Here is an 18,629-nt window from a genome sequence, read left to right as displayed (position 1 = left end):
TGACAGCAGAAACACATAGATCGGGGTAGGTACGGAGCAGTCCAACCACATCGTTACCACCCATCTCTTTCTCCCACCTTTTGGAAAGATATCCATTGACGTGAAAAGCACCCTATGCGAATGCGCAAGGACTACTCTCTTTGTAAAACCACCATCACACCCATCATGCCTAACATGACCTGCTTCAGCCATGGATGCTCGCTCAACAGGATGGTAACGTATCCAACGAATGGTATGAAGCCGACGACGCTTCCGATGACATCTTCTTTGCGATTCAGGAAAGATTGGCCGGCGGCGTAGAGTTCGGTGTCGTCCGCGAGGTTGTTGTCGCCCTTGGTCAGGAGGCGGAGGGGTGTTTTGCTAGTAGTTGGGTCAGCATGAGCTTTGTAGTAACGTCTGAAAACCTGCGAGCTGATCTTGACTCCTCCAACCCTCATTGAGAGCCTCAGTCACAGCGAAAGGGAAGGAGCGCAACTCACCCTCCTCCATATCTCCTTACAACGCGATGCACGATCGGGATGTCTTTGCCCTTGACGTTGTACACAACAATCTCGCCCACTTGTGTATCTGCCCCCCGGTTCCACAGGAACAGCAGATCTCCTCGTTGGAATGCAGGCTCCATGGATCCTGACAGAACGACGACAATGGGCGAGGGCGAGTCGGAGACCACGGACAGTCCTTTCCACATCATGAAGGCGGTTGACAGGACGAGCGCGAAGTTCAGGACTTGTGCGGCGAGTTGCCGCGGCTGCATATTCGCAAGGCCCAACATGGCTGCGGATTGGGTATGCTGATGCGAAGGTCGGAGGTAGAGGTGCGCTCGTTGATTGTAAAGTGGGACGTGGGGCGCGCGACCGGGTCGTAAACTCGCGTCCAGAGAGTATGAATTCACCGCAGACGTATTCGGGGGGTATGTGTAGAGGTGGGCGGCGCGGCGACTTGCGCGTCGGGGAATTCGTGGTCCAGATGTTGAAGCCAGATGTCCTTGGCTTCGCCCGGGCGCTGTTGCGGGCAGCTTAGTCAACCTCCGAGGTGTGAGCTATGAACTCCGCATCCCTTTCTACTACTTGACCAAAACAATATCCACGACTTCCAAATAGTTGCACACGACTCATAAGTCTCAGCCTCATCATGTGTCGGTCTGAAATCGGTTGAAAGTGACTTTTCGCGCGTGGGGGTCTGTTTTCGTCTTTTACCTGGCATGATGGCCCTCACCGAAGCCCACCTTTACCCTGGGAACGTATCCACACGATGTCTAGTTATGTCAGGCTTCGTTTTGACGCTCACATACAACACTGCTCAATTCTTCCTCCTCCCAATAGGTTGAAATTCGATCTACAGCTGTCACACAACTGTCGCTCACCAGCTCTCATTCCTATCTGTCACTCCCCAAACAAACGACCCCACATCACATAATCAAGGCCATCACGATGCGGCTATCGCCAGGCGATATGGTGCAGTATAGGACTCCTGGTTCATTCTTCCCGCTATGGCCGGCGGTCATTTGCGACGACAATATGGCACCGGGGGACGTGTTGGGAACTCGTCCACATGGGAAATCAACTCTGGTCTTACTGATGGGCGAGGATCTGGTCTTGTAAGAAACTTGAAGCTTGAACAATGTCTTGACCCTGCTAACTCGACAAGTCGCTGGGCGCATGCCACAGACATGAGGGAGTACGACCCTTTCACGCCCTACACGCACGAAGAGGTTATCGAAATCACGCCAGGACTTGGTGATGCATATGAGATGGCGAGCAAAGCACTTGATGAGCATATGGGCATTGATCAATGGCGAAAGCAACTGATGAATCGAGCCAACGAGGCTTCAGGCTCGGACACTAACATGAACGACTCGGGCGATGATTCAGACTCAGATCCAGAAATGAGACAGGCTCTCCGGCAGAGCCGCAAAGAATTCTATGGTAATCGGTCGAAAGGGCGAATTGCGAACAGCTTCTCACATCCACCGACTTCATCACAGTCGCCATCAAAACCTGCGCGGTTCCCAGCCAATCGTCGCGTTTCTGTCATCCCCGGCTCCAGCAGAGCTCCAGATACGATCTTGAATGCATGGGAAGCACCGTCGAGACCTGCCGCCAGCTCATCGCAGCCCTCAAGAGACCATGGACAACTTCAAGCCGTACCATCCCCACAAGATCGGTTGAATATACGCAGAGACACACCAATAGACCTAACGGACGACAGCAGCGCCCATAACTCGACTGAGGTAAGAACGGCCGAATCGAGACAGAGACACTTTCAACAGGTAGGCTTCCTCGACCATCAGCTCGGTGGCGTGGGACGTGGTCGGAAAGAACCAATCAGCGATACCATCGAGGGCGAGCTGTGAGTTTCCTATCAATCTCTCATACCCTCTCAGCTAACAGAATCTAGCTCAGAAAGCAAGGAATTCGTACAAGTATTGGTCGGGCCTGACCAAGAAGTCTATAACCTGCAAATATCGTGTCTGTGGGACCGTCCATACTTCAGAGACTCCAAGCAGGGCCTCCTCCTGATCGACCACAATGACGCCGGGATGTGGGAGCTCAAACACCCTGCTCTTGTCGACATTAACCCCGAAGACTTCACATTTATCGCAGAATACCTAGAAAGTGATGGATTTGGTCATCGGAACCCGCAAGAGGGTGAGGAAGCGAACGAAGCCTTTGCACAATGTGTTGCGGCGTGGATCACCGCGGAGATTCTGGGTATGTGGGACATGCTGGAACATGTCGCTGAGAAGCTGAAGGGTATAAAGCCGGGGAAATTGGAGATATTGGTGTTCTGTCGACATGTTTTCGCACAGGATACAACATCAATCTCCCATGAATATCTCAAGGAACATTTGGCCGTATACATTGCGGAAAACTGGTGGCCATACCTCAGGGATGACCACTTGAGGTCGAGCTTCATTGAGCTGCTGCAACACTTCCCAGACTTGCAGCGAGACGTTTACGAGCGGAGGATTCTGGCGCTGAAGAAATGCATTGATCAGAGTCAAGAAGATAGCGATACTGACATGGACTGAGTATGTCATGGCTCATCGGGTTGTTCTTCTGGTTCACTTGTTTTGCTTTCAAAAAGTTCAGTTATGTTTTTCTTCTAGGTTGAGAGAGGACGAGGAACAAGTCCCTTATTGTCTTCATCATTGTACTTGGCGAAGCTATTCCAGTCCTGAGCATGTCTCGCCAGATACCTCTTTCACATCCTTTATCCAACAGACAAGCCGAATGATTGCCCAGCTTCAATTGCAGTATCTTGAACAGTGCAAAGAACAAGCCTCAGTCGGAGTCGCTTTCGAACTCCGGAACATTCGGATCTAGGCGAATGTGGTCAGTATGCCATCTTGTTTGTCGTCTGCTCATCGCGCAGATAGATACATACCTCGAAGCGCCATGTACTCCAACGTACCACCAGCCTTCTCCGCAAGGTTGTCCCTCACCAGCGTCAACTCCTCTTCCGAGAGCAGCGTATCTGTGTCTGCCATATCTATCGAGAGACGAATGGCCTGATTACCCGGGCCGAGTCTCGATACAAAATCCAGGAGACCATCCATGGTGAATTTGGATATACCGGAGATGGTAACGGTACGTAGATTGGGCAAGCTGGCGAGGTGAGGAAGCACAATGTCGTTGAGCTCCAGGCCGCTTACGTACAAATCCTCCAGTAGTGTGAGCTCAGCGAGAATGGTGACGAGATGTTCATCCCGCAACACCTCCGGAAGGATAAGGTGCAGATCTCGCAGCTCTGTCAATTGCTTCAAAGAGTCCACGAGAGTATCCAGATCATCTCGAAACATGCCATCGGTATCGCCACTCAGGAAGAGCACCTTCAAAGAAGACTGCTGGTGTACGAGAGCCTGATGGAACGTCTTGTGATCTTTTAGCGTGTACGAGTCTATCTCTAGACTGCTGAGTTGTATCTTCTCTTCGAGCAGTACGGGCGTGATGAGTGCGGCTCCGGATTGCATTTTCGAGAAGCTGAGGCGTTGTAGATCTGAACATTTGCGTAACCAGGCAGTCGTCTCGAGGAAGACGTCATGTTCTGTCGCTTCTAAGTCTACAGTACCATGTATGTCCTCAATGCGTAGCGTTCTTAAAGCCGTACATCCTTGTAGTAGCGAGAGGTGCGGTATTGACTCGTTCGAAACGCACAGTCTCAGATCTTCTAATGAGTTTCCATGGTGATTGAGAGCTAGTAGTGTCTCGGCACCGGCCTTGACGTCGCTGATGGTTTGGAGTGTTTGGAGCGTGTTCGGTCGCATAGAGGAGAGGAATTTGGCGAACTTGTGATCATTGTCTTCTGAGACCCAGGTATAGATCATAAGAGATTTGAACTGCGGACAGTGGTCGTAGATAGATGCATGAACCAGTTCGTCTTCTAGCGGCTTTCCGTCCCACAGCTCAAGGCTCTGTAGTCGAGGAAGCCGGGGCGTCCATCGTACCAGAGCACCAGGCTGGACTAGTATAGTTAGCTCATATCCGAATGTTGAGAGGAAGGATGTACTTACGTTCACCGCTGATGATCTCCAGGGTTGGGGTATGCTGTGTGACCACTGCACCACGTTAGTATCGTACTGAACAGCTTCGCGCATTTATCAAACCTTCACCAATCGCGTCGATGATATCCGCTGTCTTTATCCGAGTATACTTTCTGCCTTTGATGTTCGTCCCTGTCTCAGTCTTCTCGAACTGCTTCAACGGTCCGGAGAAGAACTGCCTATATTACAATCAGAGTTGGTGGTGTCTGACATCGAAGCTGTACTGACTTGGAAACTTTCGCACGGAATTGGTCGTCATCGAGGAGATATCCCAGATCCCGAAAGTCTAGCGATTTGATATAACGGCAGTATGGGAACAGTGTGACATCGAGTGCAGATGCGACAATTGATCGCCAAAGAATGGACCTAAATATGGGTGTACGGAGTCAATGTTTGCCTCATACAGTTCGCACGATAAAGGTTGCGTACCATTTTTGGATCGTGAGAAGCTTGGTGGCAGCTGGTAAGCCATAGAGATCTTCTCCTCCACCTCGAACAGGAGCGAGATGATGAGATCTAACGATTGTGTCAGTTAGTTGACGATAAAGTAGCGAGGCCACTGCGACATACTTGTACAGATGAGTTAATGCAGGTACGGCGAGAGCACGGCTGGCGCAAGCACAGTTGAAGAGTGTGTCGAACTGTTCTTGATTCGCAAGCTCTTCGCATAGGAGATGCAGAATATCATCAGGCAGCGCTGACTGAGTCATTTTGTTTGCACTAACGAGGGCTGATATCGTGCTCCTAAGAAAGGTGAATAGATGGGCGCCCATGAGAGTAGGCGCGATGATGTCAATGCGCTAGCGCGTGTTTGACGCGCTCTTCCCGCTTTCGGTCGCCGGGGCTCGTCGCGATTCCACACAAACATCCTGCGACAATGCGAGCAGTCGCACGAAGACAAAATGGTTGTCCTCAACTTCACCCTGACGCCCGAGGCAGCGTCTAAGGTTCACGATCTGCTTGTTTGCCTCGGAAAGTTCAGCGAGACTGTAGCCATTGAAGCGCGTCGCGAAAAGGTAGGTTTGCCGCTCTTCCTTCTAGTCAGTCCGGCATCTCATACCTCCTGCGTCAGTTCACGTTTACCGCTCTCAACTCTTCCAAATCCGCATACGCCGCCATAACATTAGACGGTCGACAATTTTTCGCCAGCTATGAATGTGTGCCGACTTATGGCGGTCCTGACGGCCGCTTCACGTGCAGTATGTACACCAAAGCGCTCTTGTCGGTCTTCAAAAGTCGTTTGTACGACCCGCTAGGGCGTGATGGTGCGATCGATCGCTGTGAAGTCAGCGTGCAAGAGCGAGAAACTGAGGCGCAATGTCGATTCATCGTCAAGATGATCTGCAACCAGGGCGTCATCAAGACCTACAAGCTCACATATGAAGCCGTGGACGTCATGCATGCACTGTTCGATCGCAACGCGGCGAAAAACAGGTGGAGCATGCACTCCGGGGCTGTGAAGGAGTACGCTGAATACTTCGGTACCAAGACCGAAATGCTCGATATCTTTGCGAGTGAAGACGGACGCTGCGTATTTAAGAGCTACACAGAAAAGATCTCGAACGGAAAGGAAATCCTGAAGCATCCACTTGTCACGGCCGTCGCGGTCAATACGTCTGACTTCGAGGAATTTACTGTGCAGGCGGGTATGCACATCATCATCAACGTCAAGGATTTCAAGGCAATAGTCGTCCATGCAGACACAATGAAGACAAGCTTAAAGGCCTTTTACTCCCAGCCAGCGCGACCACTCCAGTTCAGCTATGGAAGCGATGGGCTGCTCTGCGAGTTTACGCTAATGACTTCTGGCAACCACACCGCCGCTCCATCTGCGCCAACACCTGCGACGCACGCAATGAGCAGCAGACAAACCTCTCGCACGACCTCAACCACAACTGCGGAGCGTGGACATAGTCGCAGCTTCCGATCTAATATGCCACCGCCTGTGCAACCAGCATCGCGACGCGATGCCTCTGGCCGAGTGCGGAATCCAGGATCTCGTCAAGTCTCGGCACTGCAAGCACAACCTGTCCGTGACGATTCGGAAAGCCTCTTCGTACCGGAGGATGAGGACGCAGCCTGGGCGCCGGTAGACTATGATAAGGAAGAGACTCTGGGATGGGACGCGAATGCCAACAACGATGCTGCAGCTTTTCCAACATTCACGGACAGTGTTGGTGTGTCGAAACCGAACACGGCGGACAGCAATGAAGTGTTTGAGCCTACGCAACGTGTATCGCAGATCAAAGGACTGTGGTAGTCGCCTGACACTGACGACCGCATATTGCACGAAGTGGCTGTTCAAGGCCCAAAGCAAGTTCCAGCTGTCGCAATGGGTATACATTCGCATCTCCAATGCCAGCGGCTTATCAGATCTTATGCACCGTCTCAACTAGTGTATCTCCTGTCTTTCCGCAAGATCATGGAGGCTATCAACTCTGAGACTTGTGGCAAGGTTGCAATGGAGCCGTTAAGATTAAACTGCCGGAAGTGTGGTACTCCGAGGGAGGAAATGTTTGTTAAACCTTCGCGCACACATCGCAGCATTATTGCTGTTTCGCACATAGTGTCACAAATGAGAGAAGTCGCAAGTATAATGTACTAGTTCACTAGACTGGTCGATTGAACGGGACGCTGAACATCCTGAAGAACACGTGCATGAACTACAGCTATCCAACTGCATCATACACAGATGTGTAGTACGCTTTAGAAGAGGCAAAGAAGAAAGATGCATCGAAATGGTTTCCTCTGTTGCGCGATGAGGCACATGGTACTCTTGGGGTTCGTGATGGCGATGGTGGCTTGATACCTGCAGGTCAGCGTGGCCGGTCCATGAGATGCTTGCTTGTTTACAGAAGCGACTCAATGTGCTCAGACTTTTACGTTACTGAAGATGCCTGGCAAGGCTTCTTCTGCTTACGCTGATCTACCGAATTGTCAATATTAGGAAATGGATTCCTTCAAAGCTGACCTAGGTATAATTGATAGAACACTGGATATCATCCAGGATGTCAAAGGCAGCACGCGCACAGGTGTACGAATTTGTGCAACCTTCCACAGCGTCGGCTGCGCAGCTTCCACGGCCTGCGACAGCATCAAAGGTGCGAGTCGATGACGTGGATCTCGCGTACGCGTATTCGCGGATGGTGGGGCTCCAGGGTTGTCTAGAGAAAACGATGTAGGGGATCTTACTACATGTTATATCCAGACGATAGTGAAACAACGCCTGCATACTCTTCTCGATCGACAATGGCACCCAGACGCATTCTAGTAATCGCTGGCTCGGACAGTTCGGGTGGGGCGTACGTACGCGTGCATGCATCCGCCCTTCATCAGCCACACACCACTAACCATGCTGCCGCGCCAACAGCGGACTAGAAGCAGATCAGAAGGTCATTGCAGCGCATAGCTGCTATGCTATGACGGCTACGACTGCTTTGACAGCCCAGAATACTCTAGGCGTCCAGGACATACACCATACCCCGCCGGACTTTGTGCGGAAGCAGATAGATGCTGTTTGTGAAGATGTGGGCGTGGATGTGGTCAAGACAGGTATGATGACATTCAGAGAGACACCATGTTTTTGTGAACGCGCTGATAAGATACAGGCATGCTTGCATCTGCCGAGACCATTATGGTCGCTGCGGATGCTTTGAAGAGACATGAGATCAATACCAGTATCGTTGATCCTGTACGTCTAAGATTTCATTCTAGATCGCTTTATATGAACCAAAACGAGCTCCGTGCTGTGCTTACTACTTGAACAGGTAATGGTGTCAACATCTGGCTCACAGCTCCTTCCCGAATCAGCCATCGAAACCCTGATCCAACACCTTCTGCCTCACACAACGCTTCTCACACCAAACCTTCCTGAGGCTCGCTTGCTTCTCCAAACGGCCGGGTACGATATTCCTGATCCGAAGAATGTTGATGACATCGTCTCGATGGCGCAGGATGTCCGGTCACTAGGACCCAAATGGGTGTTACTGAAAGGGGGCCATTTACCATTGACCCACGGACGGGTAGTCAGCACGCACGACAGCGAGAGGGAAGTCGTCTTGAACATCCTCGTGGGTGAGACTGGAGTCACAATGTTAGAAAGCCCGTATCTGCAGTCGAGGAACACGCATGGGACAGGGTGTTCATTAGCATCGGCTATTGCGTGTAATCTGGCGGAGGGAATGTCGATGGCCAAGGCGGTCAAGAAGGCCAATCTGTACGTTGAAGCAGGCATCAAGACAGCTGTCGATATGGGAGGGGGCAGCGGCCCCATCAACCATTTCCACTCGATGTACATGCTGCCTTTCACGCCAGGCAACTTTATTAGCTATCTGCTCGACCGAGAAGACGTGCAGAAGCCGTGGAAGGAATATACCCAACACGAGTTCGTGCAGAGTATGGGCGCTGGGACATTGCCAGTGAAGAAGTTCATGTACTACCTTGTGCAGGACTACCTCTTCTTAGTAAGTATATGCCGAAACATGTTCACTTCCCGTATAGAAGAAAGTAACTGACTAGTGAGAAGGTCCAATTTGCAAGAGCGAACGCGCTGTCTGCATACAAATCTAGCAATCTGAGAGACATTGGGTACTCCGTGCAACAAGTCGTCACCCTCCAGGAAGAGATCAAGCTGCACATTGACTTCTGTAAAGAGTACGGACTATCGGAAGCCGATATCATCGAAGAAGAAGAAGATCAAGCCACCACGGCATACACCCGTTATGTGCTCGACATCGGCATGTCGCAAGACTATCTTGCTCTGCAGATTGCGCTTTTGCCGTGTCTCATCGGTTACGGCATTATTGCCAAACGTCTCTACGAAGATCCCAGCACCGTGAGGGTGGGAAGCAAGTACTGGAAGTGGATTGAGCAGTATGTGGCAGAAGAGTACAGGGAAGCGATGATGAGGGGCAGTGAGCTGGTAGAGAAGCACGCCGAGGGACTGAGTCCGAGTCGGGTGGAAGAGCTGGCCAAAATCTTCATACACGCTACAAATGTAAGTGCTAGGCTGGAGATGACATCCGGTCAATATGCTAATGCTGTGTAGATGGAGAAGGGGTTCTGGGACATGGGCCTCAGAGCTGGTGATGGGCTAAGGTGAGAACCAGGGCACAGGACTGTATCCTATCTGATGGAAAAGCATCGGGTTGTCTCGTCATCGGTATACTTTCACATTGTCGCATTGCTTCGAGAAGTAGGCACTAGGCGTGCAATATGCGGGTCGCAATGGAAAATGCTTCGCAATCACTCAGATGCAAGGCCCACAGTGGCGACATGGTCTTCGGTTTTCTTGGTGGCTTCCCCGGGCTGATAACGGCAAGCTCCGCCCTTACCCAACTGGGCGAGACCCTGGTGCTAGCGGCGCTAGCGTCTCAAAAAATGTGCAAGCGCAACAGAGGCAAGGCAACTTTTCCTGTCGCGCTCTGCCCTCTGACTTCCTCTCACCCCAACTCGCAACTCTACAATTTGTGCTTCTTTTATCGCACAACACGCGACACTTTTACAGTCGCTCTACTGCAACTAATATCTTCTCGTAGTCTCCAGACTTCGACACACGCTCCCTTACTCGATCGGTTCCCCCTTGACGCCAGTCTCTACAACACACTCTCACATCATGTCTTCCTACGGAGGCGGTTACGGCGGCGGCGGCGGTGGATACGGCGGCGGCGGTCGCGGTGGTGACCGTGGCTACTCGAACGGGTACGAAAACAGCAACGCTGGATATGGGTCTTACAACAACTCGACAAGCCATTATGCATCGTACGGGTAGGACGATACACCCCCTTCACACGGGAACGGCATCACAGTCGTGGTTCTTGGACAGCCCTCCATCTGCTACCATTCTTTCTCTCCATTCTGCGCGCAGTCTGAGTTCGATCGTCCTGTCAGGCTGTCTCACAGTCGAAGCGGGCGGTCGCTTACTCGATGCGACAACGTAGAAGCCCCCTTCTGTCACTCATCTCATCTCAGCGACATCTGCTAACATCTATCTAGTGGCGGCGGCTACGGCGGCGGTGGTGGTGGCTACTCCGGCGGCGGTGGTGGCTACGGTGGAGGAGGTGGTGGTTATGGCGGTGGCGGCGGCGGCTTTGGCGGCGGTCGCGACGGCGGCGACCGCATGTCGCAACTCGGCCAGGGCCTGAAGCAGCAATCATGGGGTATGTTCCATTGTCTCGTATAGGCTCCGCGCAACACTAACACTTTCCAGATCTCGACACGATGCCCAAGTTCGAGAAGTCCTTCTACAAGGAGGATCCCGCTGTTACTGCTCGCTCAGCAGCCGAGGTTGCCGAATACCGCAAGGAGCACCAGATGACCGTCAAGGGCGAGAACATTCCCAAGCCCGTCACAACCTTCGACGAGGCTGGCTTCCCATCATACGTGATGAACGAGGTCAAGGCCCAGGGTTTCGCCAAGCCCACCGCTATCCAGGCTCAGGGTTGGCCCATGGCTCTCTCTGGTCGCGACGTTGTTGGTGTTGCCGAGACCGGTTCCGGAAAGACGTTGACCTACTGTCTTCCTGCCATCGTTCACATCAACGCTCAGCCTCTCCTCGCCCCCGGCGATGGCCCCATCGTCCTCATTCTCGCGCCCACTCGTGAGCTTGCTGTCCAGATTCAGCAAGAGATCAGCAAGTTCGGAAAGTCCTCGCGCATCCGAAACACCTGCGTCTACGGAGGTGTTCCAAAGGGTCCCCAGATCCGTGACCTTGCGCGCGGTGTTGAGGTGTGCATTGCCACCCCTGGACGTCTCATCGATATGTTGGAGGCTGGAAAGACCAACCTTCGCCGTGTTACCTACCTGGTTCTCGACGAGGCCGACCGCATGCTTGACATGGGTTTCGAGCCTCAAATCCGCAAGATCATCGGACAGATTCGCCCTGACCGTCAAACCTGCATGTGGTCCGCTACATGGCCCAAGGAAGTTCGCCAGCTTGCTGCCGACTACCAGAAGGACTGGATCCAGGTCAACATTGGTTCCATGGATCTCTCTGCCAACCACCGCATTCAACAGATCGTCGAGGTCTGCACAGAGTTCGAGAAGCGTGACCGCATGGCCAAGCACCTCGAGACCATCATGAGCGACAAGGACAACAAGATCCTCATCTTCACAGGTACCAAGCGCGTTGCTGACGAGATCACCCGATTCCTTCGTCAGGACGGCTGGCCGGCGCTTTGTAAGTTAAATCGCATGTCATGAACTGATCACCGCTAACTCATCTCCAGCTATTCACGGCGACAAGCAGCAGAACGAGCGTGATTGGGTCTTGAACGAATTCAAGACGGGCAAGAGCCCCATCATGGTTGCCACCGACGTGGCTTCCCGTGGTATCGGTATGATTGCAAACCCCAACACTCCCCCCTCCTCACCTCCCCAACTATTATTATGCGTGAACTGCCATTGTGCTCTGCTTAGGTCGTCTTGTGCGCTCGTTACACTCGCTCCCATGACATCGTCCAGGGCTTGCCTCTCTCGAATCTGATCCCCAGGGATCCTTGGTTACGCTGGCGAAGCTTTCAGTCTTCGCTATCTTCTGTTTCTGGTATTACCAAGGTACTACTGAAGCAAGCTGCTTGAGATATCTGACTTACACAAGTCGCACTCTCTTCCAAGGGTTTCTGGACCAGGAGACATCCACAGCCTTCCCACTGGACTTGATGCCGTGACATTCGTTGTAGCGCACAGAGACGGTTGCATGCAACATACTGCAGCTTCACGCGATCCAATCATGATCGTCGTTTGCTCGTTCCTTTCATCAGTCACTAACCTTTGCTCTTCAAGATGTCCGCAACATTACTCACGTGTTCAACTATGACTACCCGAACAACTCGGAGGACTATGTCCACCGCATTGGTCGTACTGGTCGTGCTGGCGCTAACGGTACTGCCATCACCCTCTTCACCACAGACAGTATGTATCTTCGACCGTACTCTGCAAACCATTCACTAACAGATTCATCAGACTCCAAGCAAGCTCGTGATCTCGTCCAGATTCTCACAGAGTCCAAGCAGCAGATTGATCCTCGTCTGCACGAGATGGCCCGCTACGGTGGCGGCGGCGGTGGTGGTGGTCGCTGGGGAGGTGGCCGCGGCCGTGGTGGAGGCCGTGGCGGAGGCCGTGGTGGTAGGTGGTAGAAGTCCCTTCGACACCGAGCGAGATCTAACGCCCATCTCAGGCTGGACCGGAGGTAACAGCGATCCCATCCGCAACAGCCGCTGGTGATCACTTTATCCATCACACTTGCTTATTCACATTGTCAGAACGATGAGCACCCTTTCTCCAACCTGCTATCGGCGTTGGAGGCAATCGTTTCGGACTTGCTTCATCTTTCATCCCATTTCCTCGTGCGACGGAAAGCCGGTGTACCTGCTCAGGTTCTGTCGTACCCTGATACCCCATGGACAGAGCTTTGATCTTCATGCATGGACACGATTTCAGTATGGTAGCATGGTTCCTCTACATTAGACTGGCATTGTTTTGTTTTCCTCTATCGAGGTTGCGCCTATTCAGCAATCCCTTGCATGATGGCGCTGGTGGCGTTTATGTCCAGAAAAAGTTTCTGTAACTGTAATAGCGATATAGAATACACGTACTGCGTTTCTTACTATGACTTCCGCTTGATATGATTGTCTTGCCTTGCCTTGTGCTGGATCCATAATGTAATCCTATAGTTGACTGATGAGCTGTTACGGCCAGACGACTCGACACGTCGCTTAGACCTCTCGCTATCGACGCGCAAACGCTGAACATTACCGACACCCTTTGAATAAGTCCGCCACCTAATCGAGGCTCTTCGTCTTCATCAGTATGATGGCGGCTGCAACATCCTGTCTGTCAAAGTGGCCTCATGTGATCTGGACGCAGGATCTGTCGGTCACATCCAATGTCTGGTGGAACCTCTGCGAAGAGGTGAATACAGGCCGATCCATCAGATGTCTCATGTCGATCTCGTGAGAGAGGAGGTAAGGTATGGTTCTATAGCAACACCGAATTCAAGTTCTTGTAGAGGAAGAGAAGGACTACATATCATCGGAAGAAAGGGAAATGGATGGGGCACGATTGTCAAGAGCGCAACATGCACATAGAGAACGACTATGTATTCCGACTAGATATGTTAGCTACACAGAAGGGTGGATAGCGCAACTCGGGGGTGTCTGCCTTCGCGCCATCCTGTGTGTTCGTTTTTGCCATTCGATGTCATTGCAGGCTGGTATCGTAGGGGTACATATCAATGTGGTGCTATCGAAATATGCAGATCCAGATAGCTGGTATAACGATACGGTGGAGCACAATGTCTTGTTTGTTTGTATGACTTTGTCGTATAACATAAAACAGATCGAGACGGAACATTGAATCAGAGATACACTGGAGACATCGTCGACCTATTATTGTAGACAAGGACTTATAGATGTTGCTATTGTGCTTGTATACATAAGCGTGTGCCTCACAGGCATACATATGCTTGAGAGCACCCAAGAAGACGGGTATGTACGCAGCCAAATCTGATTATGTATCATCCTTCATAAAGAAAGAACATGCATTCTTCACCTAGAGAGTCGATATATGTCTGTCACCTTGACATGATATCGAGGCTTGATTGTATGAAATCAAATGTTCGCATCATCAACTGCTTCAGATTCTATCAAAACAATGTTTGGTCGCAGTATTCTTAAGGCGTTCTTCATGTTATATATGTCCTTTTCCACGGTGCGATCTTCCGCCTGGGGACTGCATTCTCACCGGCTCTTTATGCCGATGAGCAGTGTCTACCCGGAACATGAGCAGACCCGTTGCCCTCTTTAAGCCATCACCGTGAACCCTTCGACTGCGCTCGAAAAGATTTGGAAATGCGTCTACGGTTCATGACGCGGCAATGGCTGCGGGAATGAGGTTCATGGTGAAATCCATGCGCACTCCTCACTATTCCCTTGGGACACTGGTCATTATCTTCGGCTCGGGGTTGCCTTCGGATACGGGGTCGTGAACAGCGATGCACAGCCTCAACGTGGCCATAGCCCCACTGCGACTGCCTGATACCTCTACTCATTAGTCGTCGGTGTCTGGTACGCATCACTTTATTGTGGAGCTACAAAGAAGTTTCTGGACTGATGTGTCGTGCTTCAGGATGTAGAAGTAAGGACTTCTGGTCGTTTGATGAGCAAGACACAATAAAGTGGTAGCGAGAAAACATGACTGACGTACCAGAACATCGTTCACCCAACACACCACCTTGTGGCCAGAGGGTGAAGGCTAGAACCACATCTCTTGCTTGAGCGCTCGTGAAGACCGGAATGAATATTGCGAATGGAAAGAATAGCCACGATAGACAACGAAGCTTGAGGAGGCTGGGAGGTGCCACTGTCTGCATCATAAACTCATATGTATGCAGGGTCTAAGGCAGAACCGCTCACTCACTCACGCTGACGATCACACCAAATCCCTGGAAGTACAACATTTTGGATGCCCGTGGGCAGACTTAACCCCCTGAATTGCCCATAGGAAGGCGTTGATGATAGACATTCCTGGGCCTTCAAGCGACGCATGCGATCTTTGATCCGAGCCGCACGCATTTTCCAGTAAAAACAATCGATCGTATAGTAAGTATAGTTGTGAGATTTGAAACGTATACATGACGAAAGTTTCTGGGAAGAGTGAACACGGTGGGACAGATAATGATGAGTACGCGTGTACGTACATAACATAACTGTCGGTTCGAGCTGCCCAACAATCATATCGACCGAACTAGTCGCTTGGTAAGAGAGACCACGGTAGTACTATCGAGAGATAATATAGAGCTAATATGGAAACGCTCAGGTGGATGAAAGAAAGACGGAACGCTCGGTGCTTCCTCGCTGTAGGATAGACGCCTTCCCGGGGCGTCCCGAATGACGACTACCTAAAGACTGGATCCGCACTATCTAGGCAACCGTGTCGATACATGATATGACGATACATCTAATTCAACTTGTACCTTGGGCTAGGTGAGGAAAGAATAATCAGGACACTTGAGTGGTTTCGACCTCTATGGACTGGTCCATAGCACCGTACCTGATGATACCCCAAGTGAGAGATGTCGTAAAGAATAGAGCCGAGACAGAGTAGAAGCCAAGATCGCGACGAGGCAGATTGCGCATGAAGATGATGGCAGGGAGCAGCCGCTGACCGGACAGTGATCGCTGCGATGGCGCAAGACGCGATCATTTTCAAGGAGCGGATGATCCGCTCATGCGGGAGGAACGCGACGGACGGACTACAAGTGTAGACGTCTTTCTAGGTGATCGATATGATCCATGGAAGCGAAAGCAAATCTTGAGAAGCGGTTGCCCATACCCCACATCTGACTGTGAGTCGCGGTCTAAGTTCGGTGTCGTGCAGTAGCGGGATCGATTGCAACGTCAGAGTGCAGTAAATTACTCGCTGTCTGACACTGGGGCGTCACGCACCAGATGTTACAACGCCAAGAAAGCAATCTGACTAACACGCCTTCGCCCAGCAGGTGTCTCCCGGTGCAGCCGGGTATGGACATCATCATCGTCGTCGTATTGGTGACAAGACTTCCAGGTTTTCCGCGGAAACAGCTACCCACGGAAGGTAGCCCGACTGCAGATGACCGTCACGAGGCGAGCACGGCGATGTCCATTGAGGGTTTCGTTGGATTGTTCGAGATTGCTGTGGATGTGCCCTGCAATAATTACCGCAAGGTAGGACTGTCCCGAGGTTCACCAGATCTGGAATGTGTCTTATGGCTGATCTTTTCGTTTGAACTCCGCACAATCGAGGCCCATGAAGATCAGCAAGGCCATAGGGAGTAAAGGTTGGGCATCCCTGCCACCGAGACCAAGACTCAAGCGCCGCAAGAGACGGCTGCTGCTACGATGGCAACACCAACAGCAGGGAAGATGTGGCTCAACAAAGCCAAAGACCCATGACGCAGCTCGCTTTCGTGTTCTTTCATGCAAAAGGCATTTGCACGAACTGTAGTTCGGGCAGTGGGTGACAGGTCGCCGGCCACTAACTACGTACTGGAACGCATGAGCCTTGTGCTGAACCAGAAAATCGCATCTTGGAACTAGATCGCGCTATTGCCCGGCGAATTGGCGGCCCAGCTTTAGACTCCGTTTCATCGTGCACATTTGTAAACTAACACACAACAAGCTTTATCGATTTTCGACGGGGACTCGACGTGTTCCAAGTACGGGGGGCTGGGGACAGTCGTCAGAAACCTTCGCGCCAACTTGTAGCGGGTAGATGCCGACAGACATGCATCTCATGACTGCGTTTTCATGGGTTGGAAAGGACCGACCCTGTGGCCTGGCCATCGGATACAGTGCTCCCACAAAGTGTGTCGGATGCCTTTCTTGACTCGGGGTCGGGAAGATTTGCAGAGAGCGGAATGTGGAGAAAGTCGGAACAGTCGAACAGTGAAGATGTCCGTTCGAAGCAGCGCTCAGATCCGCTAACGCATCGTAGTCATGGGCGGAGGAGGTAGGGAAAGAACAGACGAGCAAGAGAGACCTGGAGCAAATGCAGGTGACGACTGGGATGAGGCACAGCGTGCAGGCCAAGCTCACGCCATGTCGCATCGAGACAAGGAGGCAGAGACGATCTGCGGGCTCCAACGTCGGCCATTCTTCGGTGGCTCTGGGTGCAGCTCCCGCGGGCAACTAAGTAGGGTTGTTGAAGAAGCATTATTTGTCAAGGAAGATCGTGATTCGGGTGCACCTACATTACCAAACGGGGTGGGCCATGATTCCGCAGAAACCGGAGTGCTGGCATGCGCATGGCCGTTGTCAATGCCGTAGATGGTGTGTCGGGTAATACGGCCAATGGTTTAGTATGGGCCTTCCAAACAAAAGTGGGTTGGGAAATGCAGAACTATGTCATGACCAAGGTTTCGATGTTGCAGACGAGGAGCATCGCGAAGAACAGTGGACGTGGTCCAGAGCAGGCCAAGGCGAATCGGGGAGATTAGGGGACATGTTTACAGTTGTGATGAGAGGAAGTTGCAAAAGCGCGGGTTACTGAAGAAGGAAGGCGCTACAGGGCGTTGTGCGACCCCGGGAGCAGCGTGATCCGGAGTTCGCACCGACGTCGCACACAGCATCATACACACGCCTAGCTATTGACGTGCATGTGTGCATTTCACCACCACCACCATGGCCACGCACGTCTACTTCGCCATAGTACCTTAGCACCTGGCAGACTGAGATCACCTGATGATCAGGCTAGTGCAAGCTCATGGAAGCCGACCCCTAGACTGCTGGTGGGTTGCAGTGGGGAGAGACTGTGCAGAATTGCAGAGGTCCAAGGTTTCTGTAACAAGGGTATCATGCATCCAGGCCCATGACTACAGCGCTGCAGGTGGCATGTGGAAGTCGCCTCCGCTACCTCAATTTATGGACGGAAGGTATCCCGCTGGGCTGCGCGCAATGCCGCGTGTCAGTTAACGAGAGATGCGAAGATTTTCGGACACGGGCAGCTGATGCGTGTGTGTATGTGTGTATGTGTGTGCATCAAGATGCAGCAGTGACATTGGTTTGACAGTTACCAAGATTCCTGGCCGGCCTTGAAGTCGGCCAGTATGGTACCCGCCCGCATACTGTGACCTGTGGTTTGGGTAGACTCTGTGCTTTCGCCAACCTCCTCCGCCATGACTGAAAAAATATCGCTCACCTGGCTTGAACATCTCCGTACTGTTCCAGCCACGTGAGAGCAGTGCGGCGGATCTATTCAACCGAAGACGTGGAACAGCCACAGACCCACTTCGTGTTGTGGGCAGGGGCGCCCTTGTAGTGTCACCCGCTCGCCCAACTTCCACCAGCAGATGAGAGCGTTCCTGGATACGAGGAGTGCCAGACATTAGCCGTCGCTAAGAATACGTCCTCTATCACACTTGCAAGCGGCTGAGTACTGCGCGGCATGTAGTGTCCTCACCGTCATCTTTTGACACGGCGAATCCTGGTTCTGTTTCAAGGGCATCGGCTGGGGCACATTGACGGTGGTGCTGGGATGGACTCGAGAAACGCCTTAATGCTGCAGTTATCACGCTAGAACATTGTGTATGGAGGTAGAAGCACCAAGAGTC

General features: G+C 52.0%; 6 protein-coding genes across 6 annotated transcripts; 4 read left to right on the top strand and 2 right to left on the bottom strand.

Moving 5' to 3' along the window:
* Positions 1-131: 131 nt before the first annotated feature.
* SEC11 (Signal peptidase complex catalytic subunit) lies at positions 132-772 on the bottom strand (the record flags this gene model as incomplete). The annotated part of the gene is made up of 2 exons (XM_051470099.1): positions 132-360; positions 480-772. The coding sequence occupies 2 exons, from the start codon at positions 770-772 to the stop codon at positions 132-134; spliced, it is 522 nt and encodes a 173-aa protein (XP_051325587.1).
* A 717-nt stretch (positions 773-1,489) lies between these two features.
* J4E85_005856 (uncharacterized protein) lies at positions 1,490-3,031 on the top strand (the record flags this gene model as incomplete). The annotated part of the gene is made up of 2 exons (XM_051470098.1): positions 1,490-2,349; positions 2,398-3,031. 2 exons carry the CDS (start codon positions 1,490-1,492, stop codon positions 3,029-3,031), a joined length of 1,494 nt encoding a protein of 497 aa, XP_051325586.1.
* Positions 3,032-3,284: 253 nt separating this feature from the next.
* Positions 3,285-5,253, bottom strand: J4E85_005855 (uncharacterized protein; the record flags this gene model as incomplete). The annotated part of the gene is made up of 7 exons (XM_051470097.1): positions 3,285-3,322; positions 3,388-4,464; positions 4,514-4,558; positions 4,607-4,722; positions 4,772-4,829; positions 4,973-5,059; positions 5,166-5,253. 7 exons carry the CDS (start codon positions 5,251-5,253, stop codon positions 3,285-3,287), a joined length of 1,509 nt encoding a protein of 502 aa, XP_051325585.1.
* A 192-nt stretch (positions 5,254-5,445) lies between these two features.
* On the top strand, positions 5,446-6,803 carry J4E85_005854 (uncharacterized protein; the record flags this gene model as incomplete). Its single annotated transcript, XM_051470096.1, has 2 exons — positions 5,446-5,559; positions 5,616-6,803. 2 exons carry the CDS (start codon positions 5,446-5,448, stop codon positions 6,801-6,803), a joined length of 1,302 nt encoding a protein of 433 aa, XP_051325584.1.
* Positions 6,804-7,792: 989 nt separating this feature from the next.
* On the top strand, positions 7,793-9,644 carry J4E85_005853 (uncharacterized protein; the record flags this gene model as incomplete). Its single annotated transcript, XM_051470095.1, has 6 exons — positions 7,793-7,845; positions 7,914-8,095; positions 8,152-8,234; positions 8,311-9,006; positions 9,069-9,539; positions 9,591-9,644. The coding sequence occupies 6 exons, from the start codon at positions 7,793-7,795 to the stop codon at positions 9,642-9,644; spliced, it is 1,539 nt and encodes a 512-aa protein (XP_051325583.1).
* Positions 9,645-10,157: 513 nt separating this feature from the next.
* On the top strand, positions 10,158-12,766 carry DBP2 (ATP-dependent RNA helicase dbp2; the record flags this gene model as incomplete). Its single annotated transcript, XM_051470094.1, has 7 exons — positions 10,158-10,243; positions 10,538-10,701; positions 10,752-11,720; positions 11,770-11,877; positions 12,326-12,454; positions 12,506-12,667; positions 12,720-12,766. 7 exons carry the CDS (start codon positions 10,158-10,160, stop codon positions 12,764-12,766), a joined length of 1,665 nt encoding a protein of 554 aa, XP_051325582.1.
* Positions 12,767-18,629: the final 5,863 nt, after the last annotated feature.

The sequence above is a fragment of the Alternaria conjuncta genome, assembly GCF_024043145.1.
Source record: "Alternaria conjuncta strain BMP 0040 chromosome Unknown scaffold_8, whole genome shotgun sequence".
Taxonomy (NCBI): Eukaryota; Fungi; Ascomycota; class Dothideomycetes; order Pleosporales; family Pleosporaceae; genus Alternaria; species Alternaria conjuncta.
This window is presented reverse-complemented; position numbering and strand designations above follow the sequence as displayed.